The sequence below is a fragment of the Cucurbita moschata genome, unplaced genomic scaffold (assembly GCF_002738365.1).
Source record: "Cucurbita moschata cultivar Rifu unplaced genomic scaffold, Cmos_1.0 Cmo_Scf00010, whole genome shotgun sequence".
Lineage (NCBI taxonomy): Eukaryota > Viridiplantae > Streptophyta > Magnoliopsida > Cucurbitales > Cucurbitaceae > Cucurbita > Cucurbita moschata.
Genome location: NW_019268526.1, coordinates 2,732,679 through 2,746,213, shown reverse-complemented (window position 1 = coordinate 2,746,213; position 13,535 = coordinate 2,732,679). Strand labels below are relative to the sequence as shown.

The window sequence follows — 13,535 nt, the reverse complement described above, 5'->3', positions numbered from 1 at the left end:
AAAAAAAAAAAAAAAAAAAAAAAAAAGATTCACTGTGTCTCTCTTTGCAGAACTGTAGGTCGCTCTAACGATGCCTTGGGAAAATTAACCTTGGACGACATGAGATTTCTGTTTATTTGACCAAGTTCACGAAAGAAAAAAAAAAAAAAAAAAAACTAATACCTGCGCGCGCACAAAAGAGAACAGAGCCAAGGTTATGTACATGTACATGCACACACTCACAGCCCTTTTGTACATCTTATTCCAAATTTTGATTGTGTAAATGCTTCTGATCATATTTTGCTTGAGGAGCATATGCCTAGTTGGTTGTCTCCATATTTTGTGGTTTGCGAAGGAGCAGACCAGATGTCATTTTACCTTTTGGAGGGAAAGTCAAAACGTTTAAACATTAGTTCAATGATATGCTTCGACTTTACCCGCAAGTCTCTCTCTCTCTCTCACTCTTATTCACACATAAAAGAGAAGGAAAAGATCATAGGTTCTGCAATGCCTGTAGATTCATTTAACAGGTGCTAAAAGTATTAATTATTGATTGGGTTTGTTTTTTCCTAGAATTTAATTAATGTATAGGCTTGATTTTTGGTTATTTCGTTTTCATGTTACATAACTTGCTGCCAATTGAAAATATACAGAATTTGCATAAAAATTCATTGTTAATTTTGGATTGTGGTTTTAAAACAAAATTGAATAAATAAAACCATTGATGCCAAAAAAATTTACACTAATATGAAATTGCATAATGTTTGTGAGTTGGATTGGATTGAACAATCCTCTATTTGGATTGAGTAACCCTCTATTTCAGATTGTGGTCGGATTTAGTTGAGTTAAAAAAAATTATTTATTCACAATTCATAAATATTTAATACAATCTTAGACCAAAATATTAAAAATTCACAGACAAACATAAATTAATTTATAATAAAATTCACAAACATTAATAAAATTCACAAACATAAATCAATCAATTTATAGTTTCAATGTAAAGCTGTAAAGTTAGAAAAATTGATAATAAATAAATTATAATTTAGAATTACGGTTTTATAACAAAATCTTTAAATCTATTAATTTCAATAGATTTGATGTCTACCATTTTAGTGGGCTGCAAGAATCTCTCACCCATACTAAATGTTATTCAAAAGCTATCACAAACACTAGAACAACTGGAACAGTTACAACATTTTCAACAACTTTTAATTTTAAATTCATCTATTTACCACCAAATCCAATGAAAAAGTTAAAAAAAAAAAAAAATTGCTTTCCAATAAACAAATATAGAAATTTAAGTTTCAAATTATTAATTTAAGAATTTATAAAATGAAAACAATATACTTTAAAAATAAAACATTTATAAATCATATTCAATAACCTATTACAATAACCGGTTAGTTTATTCCTATTATAAAAGTTTATTCATATTATAAAACATGTATTTAAAAATGGTTTTTTTATACTTAAAACATATATTTAAAATATATAAAAGAAACAAAATAAAATGATAAAATAACATAAAAGAAACAAAATAAAATAATAAAATAACATAAAAGAAACAAAAAATAATGAAATAATAAAATAATATAATATAAAAGAAACTAAACAAATAACATAAAAAAAAAAATTAACAATATAATAAAAAGTTTTATAAGGCTAGAATAAACCCCTCGACCATTTATTGAAAATTACGACTTTGCATTATAACACTTTTATCTTCCTTCAGTGCATTAGTCTAGTAAAAAATTATGCTTAAAAATATCCTGGTATTGTTAAAATTATATATTTCTTTAATTAATATACAGCTATATCCTTTTATGCACCTCTAAGGTTGTAAATTTTATTTCACGTGCCACCCACTGATTCCCCAAGATCATTCCGTCTATGTTTTACTGAAATTTCTGAACATATATCAAGAGAGCGAATTACCTATTAAAGATGGATGGCGTAGCATTGAAGTCACGACCTCGATGGACATGCGAACAAAACATTGTTCTCTTTCTCTATCTCAGCAAAGTTCATTGTTTCAGCATTGCGATTGACGGGCACCACAACAAAACAAGACCCTGAGAAAGAATCATGATAGGTAAGTCCTGAGAAACAAGACAAATGAAAGAAGAAAAGTTCCAAATTTTTCATTCATGATAGGTAAGTTTTACTTGCTTGAACTCACTTGGTACTTACTGTTTCAAACGCTGACATAAATCCTAATTTCACCGCATGTTTTTCGACAAAATCGTCTTTATAATCAGATCAGAACTTCATCATGATGGTCCTGCATCATAAAAGTCATCTAGGAATGAAACCTGAACCATAATGCTTGATGATGCTCAGGAGACTATCAATAAAAAGTTGAAAATGGAATCAAGTTAAGAAAACCCATTTAGATTTTAGCATTGTTGAACAAAGCAATAATGCAGGGAGACAAGGGCATGTCTAGGTATTATGAGTCCTTCAAGCGAGTTGCGACATGTTTTTTTCGTCTCAACATAGGAACCTGCATACAGAAACAAGAGGTAAAGGAACAGTTGCTTGCAACATTGAGTTAGATTAAATAATTCTTGAGATTAATGTAAATACAAAACGCTTACTCATTTTTCCCGTCCTTGGGTGGAAGCTGGGGCTCTTGAGCAGTGTGGGTTTCCGAGGAAGAGAAGGTGTTTTTGCAGTTGATTTTGAGAGAGACGGTTCTTTGTTTTGCCCTGGAATATGGAAGCTTCTTTAGGGATTTCTTTTTTATCATTTTCCCTCTGCTTTGGAAGTGCTGTCTGAAGTTCAACCTTTTCGAATGAAGCATCTTGAGCTACCCCTTCACCCGATTTCGAAGTAGTGGCAATCCTTGTGCTTGGTTTCGAAGTTTCACCTTCCTCGGCAGTTAACTGACACCAATTGCCTTTGAGAATAGCGAGAAATAGACAGATCACTAGGATTACTTTGATGTATTGACGAAAAAAGTAGACATTTTATTGCAAATGGAAGAAAATCTCATCGACTAAGATTCACATCTTTTGGATTCACGTCCACTGCGACCTGGTGGGAATACGAAAAACTTCACCGTAGTCAAGTGGTACAATAAAGAGCCTTGTCGCCTCGATTTGAGAAATGGGCTCATCAACTTCGAAACTGTCACCACTCCACAAAATAAGATTATTTTTAAACATGAATTCAGAAGCCAGCATAATTCGCCTGTGAAAGGAACTAGGGCTTCTAGAATTGCAAAGCAAAATGTTAGTTTACTTCTAACAATTTAAAACTCGATTGAACTAGCATGCATCAAAGCACGTGAATAATAAAATTCTAAAATCTAAGTTAAGTATTCTATAATATGAATTACCATTATCATAAGAAAACAATCTGCTACTATTTTGATTGGAATTGCCCTAGAACTTTTATAATCGAACAACGTACCATCACCATCTAAATGGATAAATTTAAGTGAATTAGGTACAACAAATGAGAGGACGGCAATCACCCACAGATAACGAAGATGTTACTCTGAATTTGTTGAAAAACCTTCCTATTAAGTAATGCCTATTGCTGGAGCTCAGAATAGAAAGTGTCATCTCCAATTAAAGAATGTCCGCAATGATATAATATTTCCATGTAAATATATAACTACTTTCAGATAATGTGTGTGCATGCTTGAGCGCATGTCCGTGTTCATACCAAGAGCCTTTCTATAATCTCATGTTCACATATAGAGGCCAAGACAACAAACTGGACTCTAGAGCTAAAGTAAAATCCTGTCCGATAGCCCAGCTAAAACTGATGCGGATGGAATGATCACGACGATTACCATTATTATTCTTCCATAACGAGCACAATTTTTCCCCAATCCTAATATAAGCTGGCATTTAGGAGTCCTTTTATCCTTAATATTATATCGAGATACGAAATGTCCATTATGGTTGAAGATCAAAACGATATTATTTCAAAATTTCCGGTCACAGTCCGTAAATCAAGTCAGATCTAACCACAATCTGAAAGGATCTTAGAATATAGCCAATATGAAATTTGGTACCTCTTCTTTGAAGCCTTTGTTGTCGCTGACGCTGGTAGACCAACCTTGTACGCTGACTATCCTAACATCACAGAAATGAGTAAAACATACAGAGAACAGATATCCTAGTTATTGAGATCTCAGACTCTTAGTTCGCCAATTACAAGAACTGAGGAAATATGATTACTCGCATTCCGCTAAAACGTAAAACATTTGATTTTCAAATAAACAACGACAACGATAGCAATTGTACGTCATAATGCAGAAGCGACTAAACGGCGAATGCAAACTCGTTTCCTTCGCACCTTAAATCTGACCTGCTCGAAGCAAAATTACAATAGGCGTTACAATTTCATCACAAACAATATTAGATCAGTTAGATTGCTTCTAATCGCTGCCGCGAAAGAACAGGAGTGAACAAAACAGAGAGAACAATCGAAACAAATATCATTTAACCAACCGTACAATTTCTGCATAATCGAAAAATTAACGAAAGATAGACATTCGGAATTTTCATCTCGAATCGCTATTATACTTTCTTCATTTTATTCATACAACAGTGTTCAAAGGCAGTAAACATGTGAATCTTATATACGAGTATTTTTCGTCCTCAATCGAAACTTTCCAAAACATAAATCGAACGAAGAAAAAGCGGAAACGCTTTCGGAGTTCTCGGATCTCAGCAACAAGAAACATATTTAATCCTAAACTTCGAGGAAGATAAAATAACGAAGATACCTGCAGAGCAAGTGAATCGAATGCATCGAGCACAGCGCAATAACAAGAAAAGAAATGTGCGAGAGGGAAGAGAAGCATTTATATACAACTCAAAAACCAGAGAATTCAACCGCGCGAATTCTATTTTCTAGTCTAGACCCTGTATTTCTATTTTACTTCTATTTTACTCTAAGAGGAGTTTGGCATGAATTTTCTTATTATTTTGTAGAATTCTGTCAAAATAATTATTTTATTTAGAGATAATCTATTAAGTGTTATAGACCGTTTTTGTTCATATATTAACGATAAAAATTCTTTTGAACTTTTATTTATCAAAGTAAAGAATGTTAATATTAATTTTAAAATTTTGTAAATATTTTCTAAACATAGTACCAACGATAAGAGTATTAATAAAACTTTTTAAAGTTTTGGAGTACTTACGAATTTCATCCAAAACTAACCGTAAATATATAATTTTTAAATTTAAGGGTATTATTGAAAATTTTGAAAGTTTTAGAGATATTTTTATTAATTTAACCGATAAATAATTTTAAAAAAAAGAATATGTATCTATTGAAATACGAAGTTACCTATTTTGCACTGCTTTAAATTTATTTTCACTTAAAATAAAGGAATATGTATCTTAGTTGTTAAGATTCTTTGAAATATTTTTCTTTACAATATTTAATCTAATTTTCTATTCACTATTAATTTATGTTGCATTGATGAAGCAAATTATTCATGATTAACTTAATTAATAAATATAGATCTGAGTAATTTTTTATAATAATATTAGAAAACAATTGAAATGTTTTTTTTTATTTTAAATAAAAGCTTAAAATGTTTACAAACTAATTATTAATATTTATAACTAAATTTATAAGATTTGATGGTGTAATTTATGTCCTAATTGAAACTCTAAATTTTTTTTTATGTAAATAATAAATTTGTGAATTTTAAAAAATTAAAATAAAAAATAGAGTCAAACAGTCACCCAATTTTTCTAAATTTGTAATCTAGCGCAAAAAAAAAAAAAAGAAAAAAAAAAAAAGGCATTCTCTATCGAGGTTTGAATAAGGTTACACCGAACGCCACTAACAAAGGGTTGGAAGAAACGCTCTGTTGCAGACGGAATCTTGTAGAGGATGATTCAGCTTCTGTTCACGGTAATCGCAGCCGAAATGGCTCTGATTTTGACTCTCCTCTTCAGGACGCCTCTGAGGAAGCTTGTGATCTTGAGTTTGGATCGTGTTAAGCGTGGAAAAGGCCCAATCGTCGTTCAAACAATCGCCGGAACTGTCTTCGTTGTGCTTATTTCCAGCGTCTATAGCATGGTTAAGATCCAGAATCGGATGATTGAGGCTGGTGAGGTTAATCCCACGGATCAGGTCCTTATGTCCAATCACTTGCTTGAAGCTTCTCTCATGGGTAATTTTTAAATTAATCCTTTCTCCACTTCCGTTTTCCTTCATCTTTGCTTTCTGGATAGGGTTCTTTCAATTTTAGGGTGAAATGTGTTGGTTATGCTTAATTTATGATTTCGAGCGTTGATTGATTTCGAAATTATTGGATTTACAAGCATCTGTTGAATGATTGGCTTGGTCACTGGGCTAGTTAGAACCGACAGAACTGGATTCATTTCTTTCAAATTAACTCCAGAATTCGACGAAAGGGCGGGAGATCTTGTTCGATTCAATGATTGTGATGTGACATTAAACATTTTCCTAAAACTGAGCTGCTGTTCACTCCACTTCGTTTGGGCTTTTTCTTCTGTCAGGAACAATGTATTAAATCTAAAATCATGCTCGCATGCTTCTAGGTTGCTTAAAATTTTACATATAAACGGAGTTTACTGATAAATCCTTATAAATGCGAATGGATTTGGTGCTTTACTCATGGGGATGGAATCCTGCTTGTGCATCATATCATGTATTAACAGAGTAATTTGAAGGAAAATCAGTAGGAGCGTTTGAAAACAATATCATTCTTAATAGTTGATGTCAACAGATGTGATATGGCCTTCAATTTTGAAGCGGGACGCCCTATTTGATTACGATTTCGATAAGTTTTTCACCTTTCTTATTAACCCATTTGAATTCTAAACCAAAGTTCAAAAACTATCAGGTTTTGAAGAACTTAGTTTGGTTTTTGAAAACATTTTAAAAAAATAGATAATAGAGCATGAAAACAATAGGTGAAAGTAAAGTTTATAAGAATGATTATCAAATGTTGCCTAAGTTTGTTGTTCTTATCAGATTTTGTTTGTTTGATAATCTATATCTTATTGTTGTTCTACGAGAGATTTTGTTTTGTTTTTCCATTTGCTTGCAATTTTGCAGTTCATTCCCATTAGTTTGAGTACTTCATGTTAGATTTGAATATAACATGTATGTTCTGCAGGGTTTTTGTTGTTCCTTGCCCTGATGATTGATAGACTACATCACTACATCCGAGAGCTTCGACTGCTCCGAAAGACCATGGAGGTCGCAAAGAAGCAAATTCGAGCATCAGAGGATGCAAGCGCGGAGAAGCTTAAATCCCTGGGAGAAGAGGCAACTACCTTGAGGAGTAAAATAACCAAACTGGAAGCTGAAGTTGAGGCAAAAACAAAAGAAGCAAATGCTGCAGAAGCAGAAACAGAAGCCTTAAGAAAGCAATCTGAGGAGTACCTGCTCGAGTACGATCGGTTGTTGGAGGACAATCAGAATATTCGGAATCAGTTGGAGTCGATCGAACATGGTTCTTCATAATCTGGTGATGCATTTAGAGGCTGTCATTAAATCCTTTTCGCATCGTGTCGTTGGAGGCTTAAGAAAATCATGCGTTTATGCCTCGCTCTTAATCGAAGTGCCTCTGGTTAGCTGGGTCTGTCTGTATCAGTGAAATGAAATTTAAGGTGGGATATTAAAAGTGGGAGCTTGCTTAATCCATTTAAGACTACTTTCCATGGCTGTTTGGTTTGTTTGTTTGTAGTATGTCTTTTGAATGTAATTACATTGTATATGACAATGTGATCCAATGCCAATTGATTTTGGTACTTGCAACTTCATAGGCGCAAAGGCTATTCATTCAACACTTCATCGTTGAATCATTGACGTCTGCTATTTGTTAGGGAGAGATTTCTACACTCTTATAAAAAGTGTTTAATTCTACTCCCGACGGATGTGGCATCTCACATATGCGGAGAAATATAAAGGTCGAAAATACAAATATTACACAAAACTAAACTCTATCGATGCACAAAATAGACACCTTAACAAATCTTTCCAAACTCATAAGTTTCACCATTAACTTTAAATTACTTTCGTTTTTTTTTTTCATCAAATGCACTTGCTAACTATGATATAGATATCTGACTTTCGAGCAAGAGTATGAACATCTATTAGTCCGTATCATGGGTCTACTTGTTACTTGTTACAAAAGATGAACATCCCTATTCCAGAACATACACTTAAGTCCTCCTGCTACTATTTAGATTCGACCAGGGACTGTCAAGCTAATATCTGCCTACATCACCACTTTTGAAAGAAGATCGGGAATTAGTTTAGGCACCGTCCCCTAAAGTCATAACTGACAGGGTTCTGTTCGATCTGCCCATCCACTAAACTTGTTCGGAATCTTCCAAGACTATTAAAAGAAGAAAATAACTTCACTTGACCTTTCGCTACCTTATTCTTTTTTGTTTCTCTTAGAATTTTTCTTTTATTTCAAAGATTTATAAATGTGATTTTTGTAGGACTTTTTTATTTTTTTTAATTTTTAAACATAAATTGTACATCATTAATAAAATTTATTATAAAATAAACTCAACATAAATGAAAATTAAATTAAATTTTAATTAATTAAAATTATTTTAATAATCTAACTTATTAATAAAATTAAAATTATCTAAAAATATTTTATTTATATGAAATTTTAATAACATTAACAAAATCTTCAACCAAATCTCAAACAATTAAAAGAAAAGAAAAGAAAAGCTCTAAACTTGAGAGAAATGAAATTAAATCTTTCACCCAATTGCTTGACCGATTGATACACGAAACAATATTAGATTAAAAAATTATTAATTTAAATATATATGTTACATATTGACTATGAAATTCAACAATAAAAATTAGAAAATTGAAATTTAACCCACAAAAAAATTTGAAATAAAACATATTTTATTAAAATTAAAACTATCATATTTTTCTAAGTAATCATATGTGAATATTTAATGTAAAGTTTGGTTAAATTAAAACGTTATGTAATACATAAACTTATTCCATACTTTTAACCATATATTATACAAAAGAAACGGCCAAATCCAGCTGTAAATAAAACCATTTTCACCACAATAAAAACTAACTCAATCCAACTCCCTTTCTCAATTCCCTCCGCCACAAATGGCTGCGCACTTCATAACCAAGCTTTCCATGGTTCTAATTCTCGCGACGGCCGCCATTTCCGCCGCCAATGCCAAGCTGAAACAGACCAATCTAATTCTCTACTTACAGGACTTCGCCAATGGCCCAAACCCCACTTTCATCCCAGTCGCCGGAATCGCCGGGAAGCCCTGGAACTTCACCGAATTCGGCACCATCTTCGTCACCGACGACCCGATCACCGCTAGCCCAAATCCCAACTCGACGCCGCTCGGGCGAGCTCAGGGAATATACGCCGTGGCGGCCGCGGACGGCCGGAATTTGCTAGTGCTTCTATCGCTTGGGTTCAAGGATGGGAGCAGCATCGAAATTCAAGGAACGAGCCGACAATTCGAAGGCGTTAGAGAGCTGGGCGTGGTGTCGGGGACCGGCAAATTCCGGTTCGCCAGAGGGTTCGCCGTCGGTAAGAATGTCGTCACCGACATTCCCAACGGCTACACCGTCGTTCAGTTCAACGTCACTGTCAAACATTACTAGTAACCGGAAATGTTTATGCAAGAAATTAAATAAAAAGGTATTTGTTTAATAACTAATGTAATTAATCTAAATAATTATTCCATTATTCCTTCGTATTAATTATTCATTGAATTATGATTAGCCAATCCTATACGTCATTATTAATTTATATATATTAGGGAAAATTCTAAAAATAATAAATATGGTTTTATAAGTTAATTTCAATTTCATATTTTCAGAATAACTCTAAATATTTATTATAGAAATTAAAAAAAAATGCATAAATTGTGAATTTCAATACGTTAGGGTAGATTAATTCTTTAGTAGTCTAAAACTAGGACATTACTCACAATCAATTAATGAATTTAATTTAAGGGCACCTTTTAATTGTAACATTTTATTGAAAAATTGAGTGCTCATAAATTGGAGGGGTCCAATATAACTTTTAAATGTTTTAATTACCACAACATTAATATGGGAAGGAAAATAAATACTTAATTATTTAAAATTATATGGCAAAAATTATTTAATTAAAGTTAAATATGGATTTTTTTTTTAATATTTATGTGTGAATAATTAAAAGAATTTGCTTTCGTTTTTTTAAATGAGATAATTATGGAATTGTGGTAGGTAAATAGAATAATTTTAGAATTTAGAGAGAGAGAGAGAGAGAGCCAATAGATGAGGTACACGTGGAAGAACAGGAGCCATCCAATGTATGATGGAATGCTTAGTAGGTACTCCCTATACTATGGATTAATATTTGAATGGTTTTATGGTATGCGGTGGCGCACAACCACCCTAAATAAGTCTCGTGACTTCTTAATCTCATATTTATTTTTTATTTTTGTATTTAAAATCTTTATTTAATTTCAAAATTTATATTTAATTTTGTGTTTAATAGATTTATAATTTTATGACTAAATTTTAAGAAAAATTAAAGAATTTACTATATAAGAATTAAAAATATATAGGCTATTTAAAAAAAGTAAAAAAAGTTTTGAAAGTTAGCTGAGTAAAAAGTGGGTATTTAAAATGAAAAGTGCTAAAAAGAAAGGAACATGAAACTCCATAAAATTATTTAAAAGGAAAAAGAAAAGGTTTGATAAAGGCAACGTGGAGGCAGGGGAGATGCGTGGACGCCAACCAAAGGTGAGTTAGCATTTGGCAAAATTAAAATTAAAATAATGTAAAAAATTAAATTAAAAAAAAAAAAAAAAAAAGGCACAGAAGAGACAAAATAGGATGTTGGGCAATGAGTAGTAATTAAGTTACACATGGCATGGCCTCTTCTTAATCTTCAACCGACGGTGGATGGGAGTTAGGCCATTCCTTCATTAACCCTAACTCGCCTCTCTCCCACTCTCTCTTATTTATTTATTTTTTTACGGTAAATATTGAGAATTATTGAGAAGAATAGTCTGAGGAGGGTTTGTAATTCTTAACAATGGAGTCGTTCTATTAGTTTTAGGTGAGCTCATGAAGCAACTTAATTCATACCGACCCAAACAAATTGATATTACAAAATTGAGTTTCATAGGGTTCTTCAATTGACCAAATTTTATAAACACGTCTCGTCTCTTATCTCTTAGAAATTTTTTATTCAAAATTTTAATTAATGTAATCGTATCAAAGATTAGGAAGTACCCATCTACGACAATAATCGGGAGACACAAAAATAAATAAAAGAGAAGGGAGAGAGGAATTGAATTGAATTGAATTGAATTTCATAATAAAATTGACATTAGAGGAAGAAATTTAGGTGTATGAGTATGAAAAGTTGAAGGATTATTATTATTATTATTGTTATTATTATTATTATGTACAAGACTAATAATGTTCTTACAACGATGGTCTGCCAAATCATTCCTACTAATTCTGCAGCTAAAGCCACCGTTATTCTGTGTGAATTCCGTTTCCGACCACTCCTTGCCGCCACCGCCACTCTGTTTCTCACCCCAACAATTATTACTACAGCCTTTCACTTCTGACCCACCAATCGTGTCGCCTTCGTCACCGACTTCTTTGCTTTTTCCAATGTCCTGTCTTCGAATTGTAATCCAGTTCTCATCATCTCTCCATCTCGGCTCTCCTGAGGCCATCCACAGCCGTCGGATCTGCTCTGCTGCCCAACTATTGGGTCTACACGATTTGGCTTCTCTGATTTCACTTTCTTCAATGGATCTCCAAACGCCCTGTTCTAGAATACTCGTTGGAGAATTCGAATGAACTTCATGGATTTTCTTTGGGGATGAAGTGAATTCCCCCACAAATGGGTGATTTAGAAGCTGATTGGCTGTCCATCTCTCATTTGGATTCATTCTTAAGCACTTCTCAACAAAATCCTTTGCTTGGTGGGATAAACAGGATGGAATTACCGGCGACTCGCCGGAATACCCAATTCGGTACAGAGCGGAAATTGGGTCGGTGTCGCTGGTTGTTTTCGGCCAGGGTGAGCCGCCGCCGGTGGCCATTTCGATGACCGTACACCCAATGGACCAAATGTCAGAGGGTAGCCCTTGGTGCTCTCCACGAGCCACTTCTGGTGCCATAAACAGCGGCGTGCCGCCAATTGAGTCTGTTTGGCTTGCCCACTTGGCGCACCCGAAATCGGCCAATTTAGCCTCACCGTCTCGACCGATCAAAACGTTTCGGGATTTAATGTCGCAATGTACCAAGCCTTTGGAATGAATGTACTGTAGGCCTTGTAGTAACTGCCGCGTGTAAATTCCGATTGCCGCCTCGTCGAGCCGCCGTCCTCCACGGCGGCGAATTACGTCGGCAAGCGAACCGTTGGGCAAATACTCCATGAAAAGATTGAACATCACGACCCCACTCTGTTCTCTCCGGACCTCACACCCTTTATAAGAAACTACGTACGGAGAGGCTAAAGAAGAAAGAAACCGTTGCTCAGTTTGTAGAGATTGCGAGTGTGAAATCTCAGCGGATTTGACGGCGAAAACGTCGCCGGAGGAAGAATCCGTGGCAAGGAAGACGGTGGCGGAGGAGCCGTGACCGATGACGTGGCGTCTAGTCCAGTCCATTTGGTTGAAGAAAAGAAAGCTTGATGGGTAGATGAGTAGGATGGGTTTGAAAAACGAAAGGGGTTATTGTGTGTATATATATAGAGAGAGAGAGAGTGAAATTACCAAAAAGGTTGGATTATAGTAAAAAGGGTTGGTTTTATTGGTTGGGTTGTTCTGTCTTTTAGAAGGGTTGACAATTTCTCTACGGAGAGATTGCCACGTGTCGAGCTTATGGGTGGGGATTGGGGCAGATTTGGTTTGGGTCTGCCTACTTAATGATGGCATGGCAAAACGAAACGCTGGCATGTGTTGGATTTGGATATATGCCGTTGGTTTAAAAGCCGTGACCAATTTGGATGTGAATTTTAATGTACTTTCTAGTGGATTTATTCTTTTCACTATTTGCAATTTGGCCCTTCCACAAGGGAGTTAAAAATAAATAGATGTAAATTTTGATGGGTTCTTAAAGAGGTTTTTTTTTTCACTATTTGCACTTTAGTCCTCCTACAATCGAGCGAAATTAGATGTAAATTTTGATGTGTTCTTTTAAGAGGTTTCTTTTTTCACTATTTGCACTTTAGTCCTCCTACAATCGAGCGAAATTAGATGTAAATTTTGATGTGTTCTTTTAAGAGGTTTCTTTTTTCACTATTTGCACTTTAGTCCTCCTACAATTGAGCGAAATTAGATGTAAATTTTGATGTGTTCTTTTTAAGGGGTTTATTCTTCCACTATTTGCACTTTGGCCCTTCTACATATAAATAGACGTAAATTTTAATGTATTTTTTAGGGTATTTCTCGCACTTTAGCGTTGAATGATGAAGCTAAATAGCAATAGACGTAATTTTTAATATATTCTTTTAAGGGGTTTGTTGTTCCACTATTTACATTTGGCCCTTATATAATTGGTAATGAAGAGTGAGT

General features: G+C 33.9%; 4 protein-coding genes across 5 annotated transcripts in view; 3 read left to right on the top strand and 1 right to left on the bottom strand.

Moving 5' to 3' along the window:
- The window catches only part of LOC111448500 (DNA repair protein RAD16), a 10,703-nt gene extending 10,284 nt beyond the window's left edge, over positions 1-419 (top strand). For both annotated transcript variants that reach the window (XM_023088158.1, XM_023088157.1), the window contains exon 17: positions 51-419. In XM_023088158.1, the coding sequence (XP_022943926.1) occupies positions 51-120 (70 nt within the window). In that variant the 3' untranslated portion in view covers positions 121-419. The remainder of the gene's footprint in view (positions 1-50) is intronic.
- A 5,348-nt stretch (positions 420-5,767) lies between these two features.
- Positions 5,768-7,745, top strand: LOC111449028 (B-cell receptor-associated protein 31-like). Its single transcript, XM_023088852.1, has 2 exons — positions 5,768-6,133; positions 7,106-7,745. Exons 1-2 carry the CDS (start codon positions 5,851-5,853, stop codon positions 7,453-7,455), a joined length of 633 nt encoding a protein of 210 aa, XP_022944620.1. The 5' UTR covers positions 5,768-5,850; the 3' UTR covers positions 7,456-7,745.
- Positions 7,746-9,027: 1,282 nt separating this feature from the next.
- On the top strand, positions 9,028-9,661 carry LOC111448806 (dirigent protein 22-like). The gene has a single exon (XM_023088568.1). The coding sequence runs from the start codon at positions 9,091-9,093 to the stop codon at positions 9,604-9,606; it is 516 nt and encodes a 171-aa protein (XP_022944336.1). The 5' UTR covers positions 9,028-9,090; the 3' UTR covers positions 9,607-9,661.
- Positions 9,662-11,312: 1,651 nt separating this feature from the next.
- Positions 11,313-12,659, bottom strand: LOC111448621 (mitogen-activated protein kinase kinase kinase 18-like). The gene has a single exon (XM_023088302.1). It carries the CDS (start codon positions 12,627-12,629, stop codon positions 11,313-11,315), a length of 1,317 nt encoding a protein of 438 aa, XP_022944070.1. The 5' UTR covers positions 12,630-12,659.
- Positions 12,660-13,535: the final 876 nt, after the last annotated feature.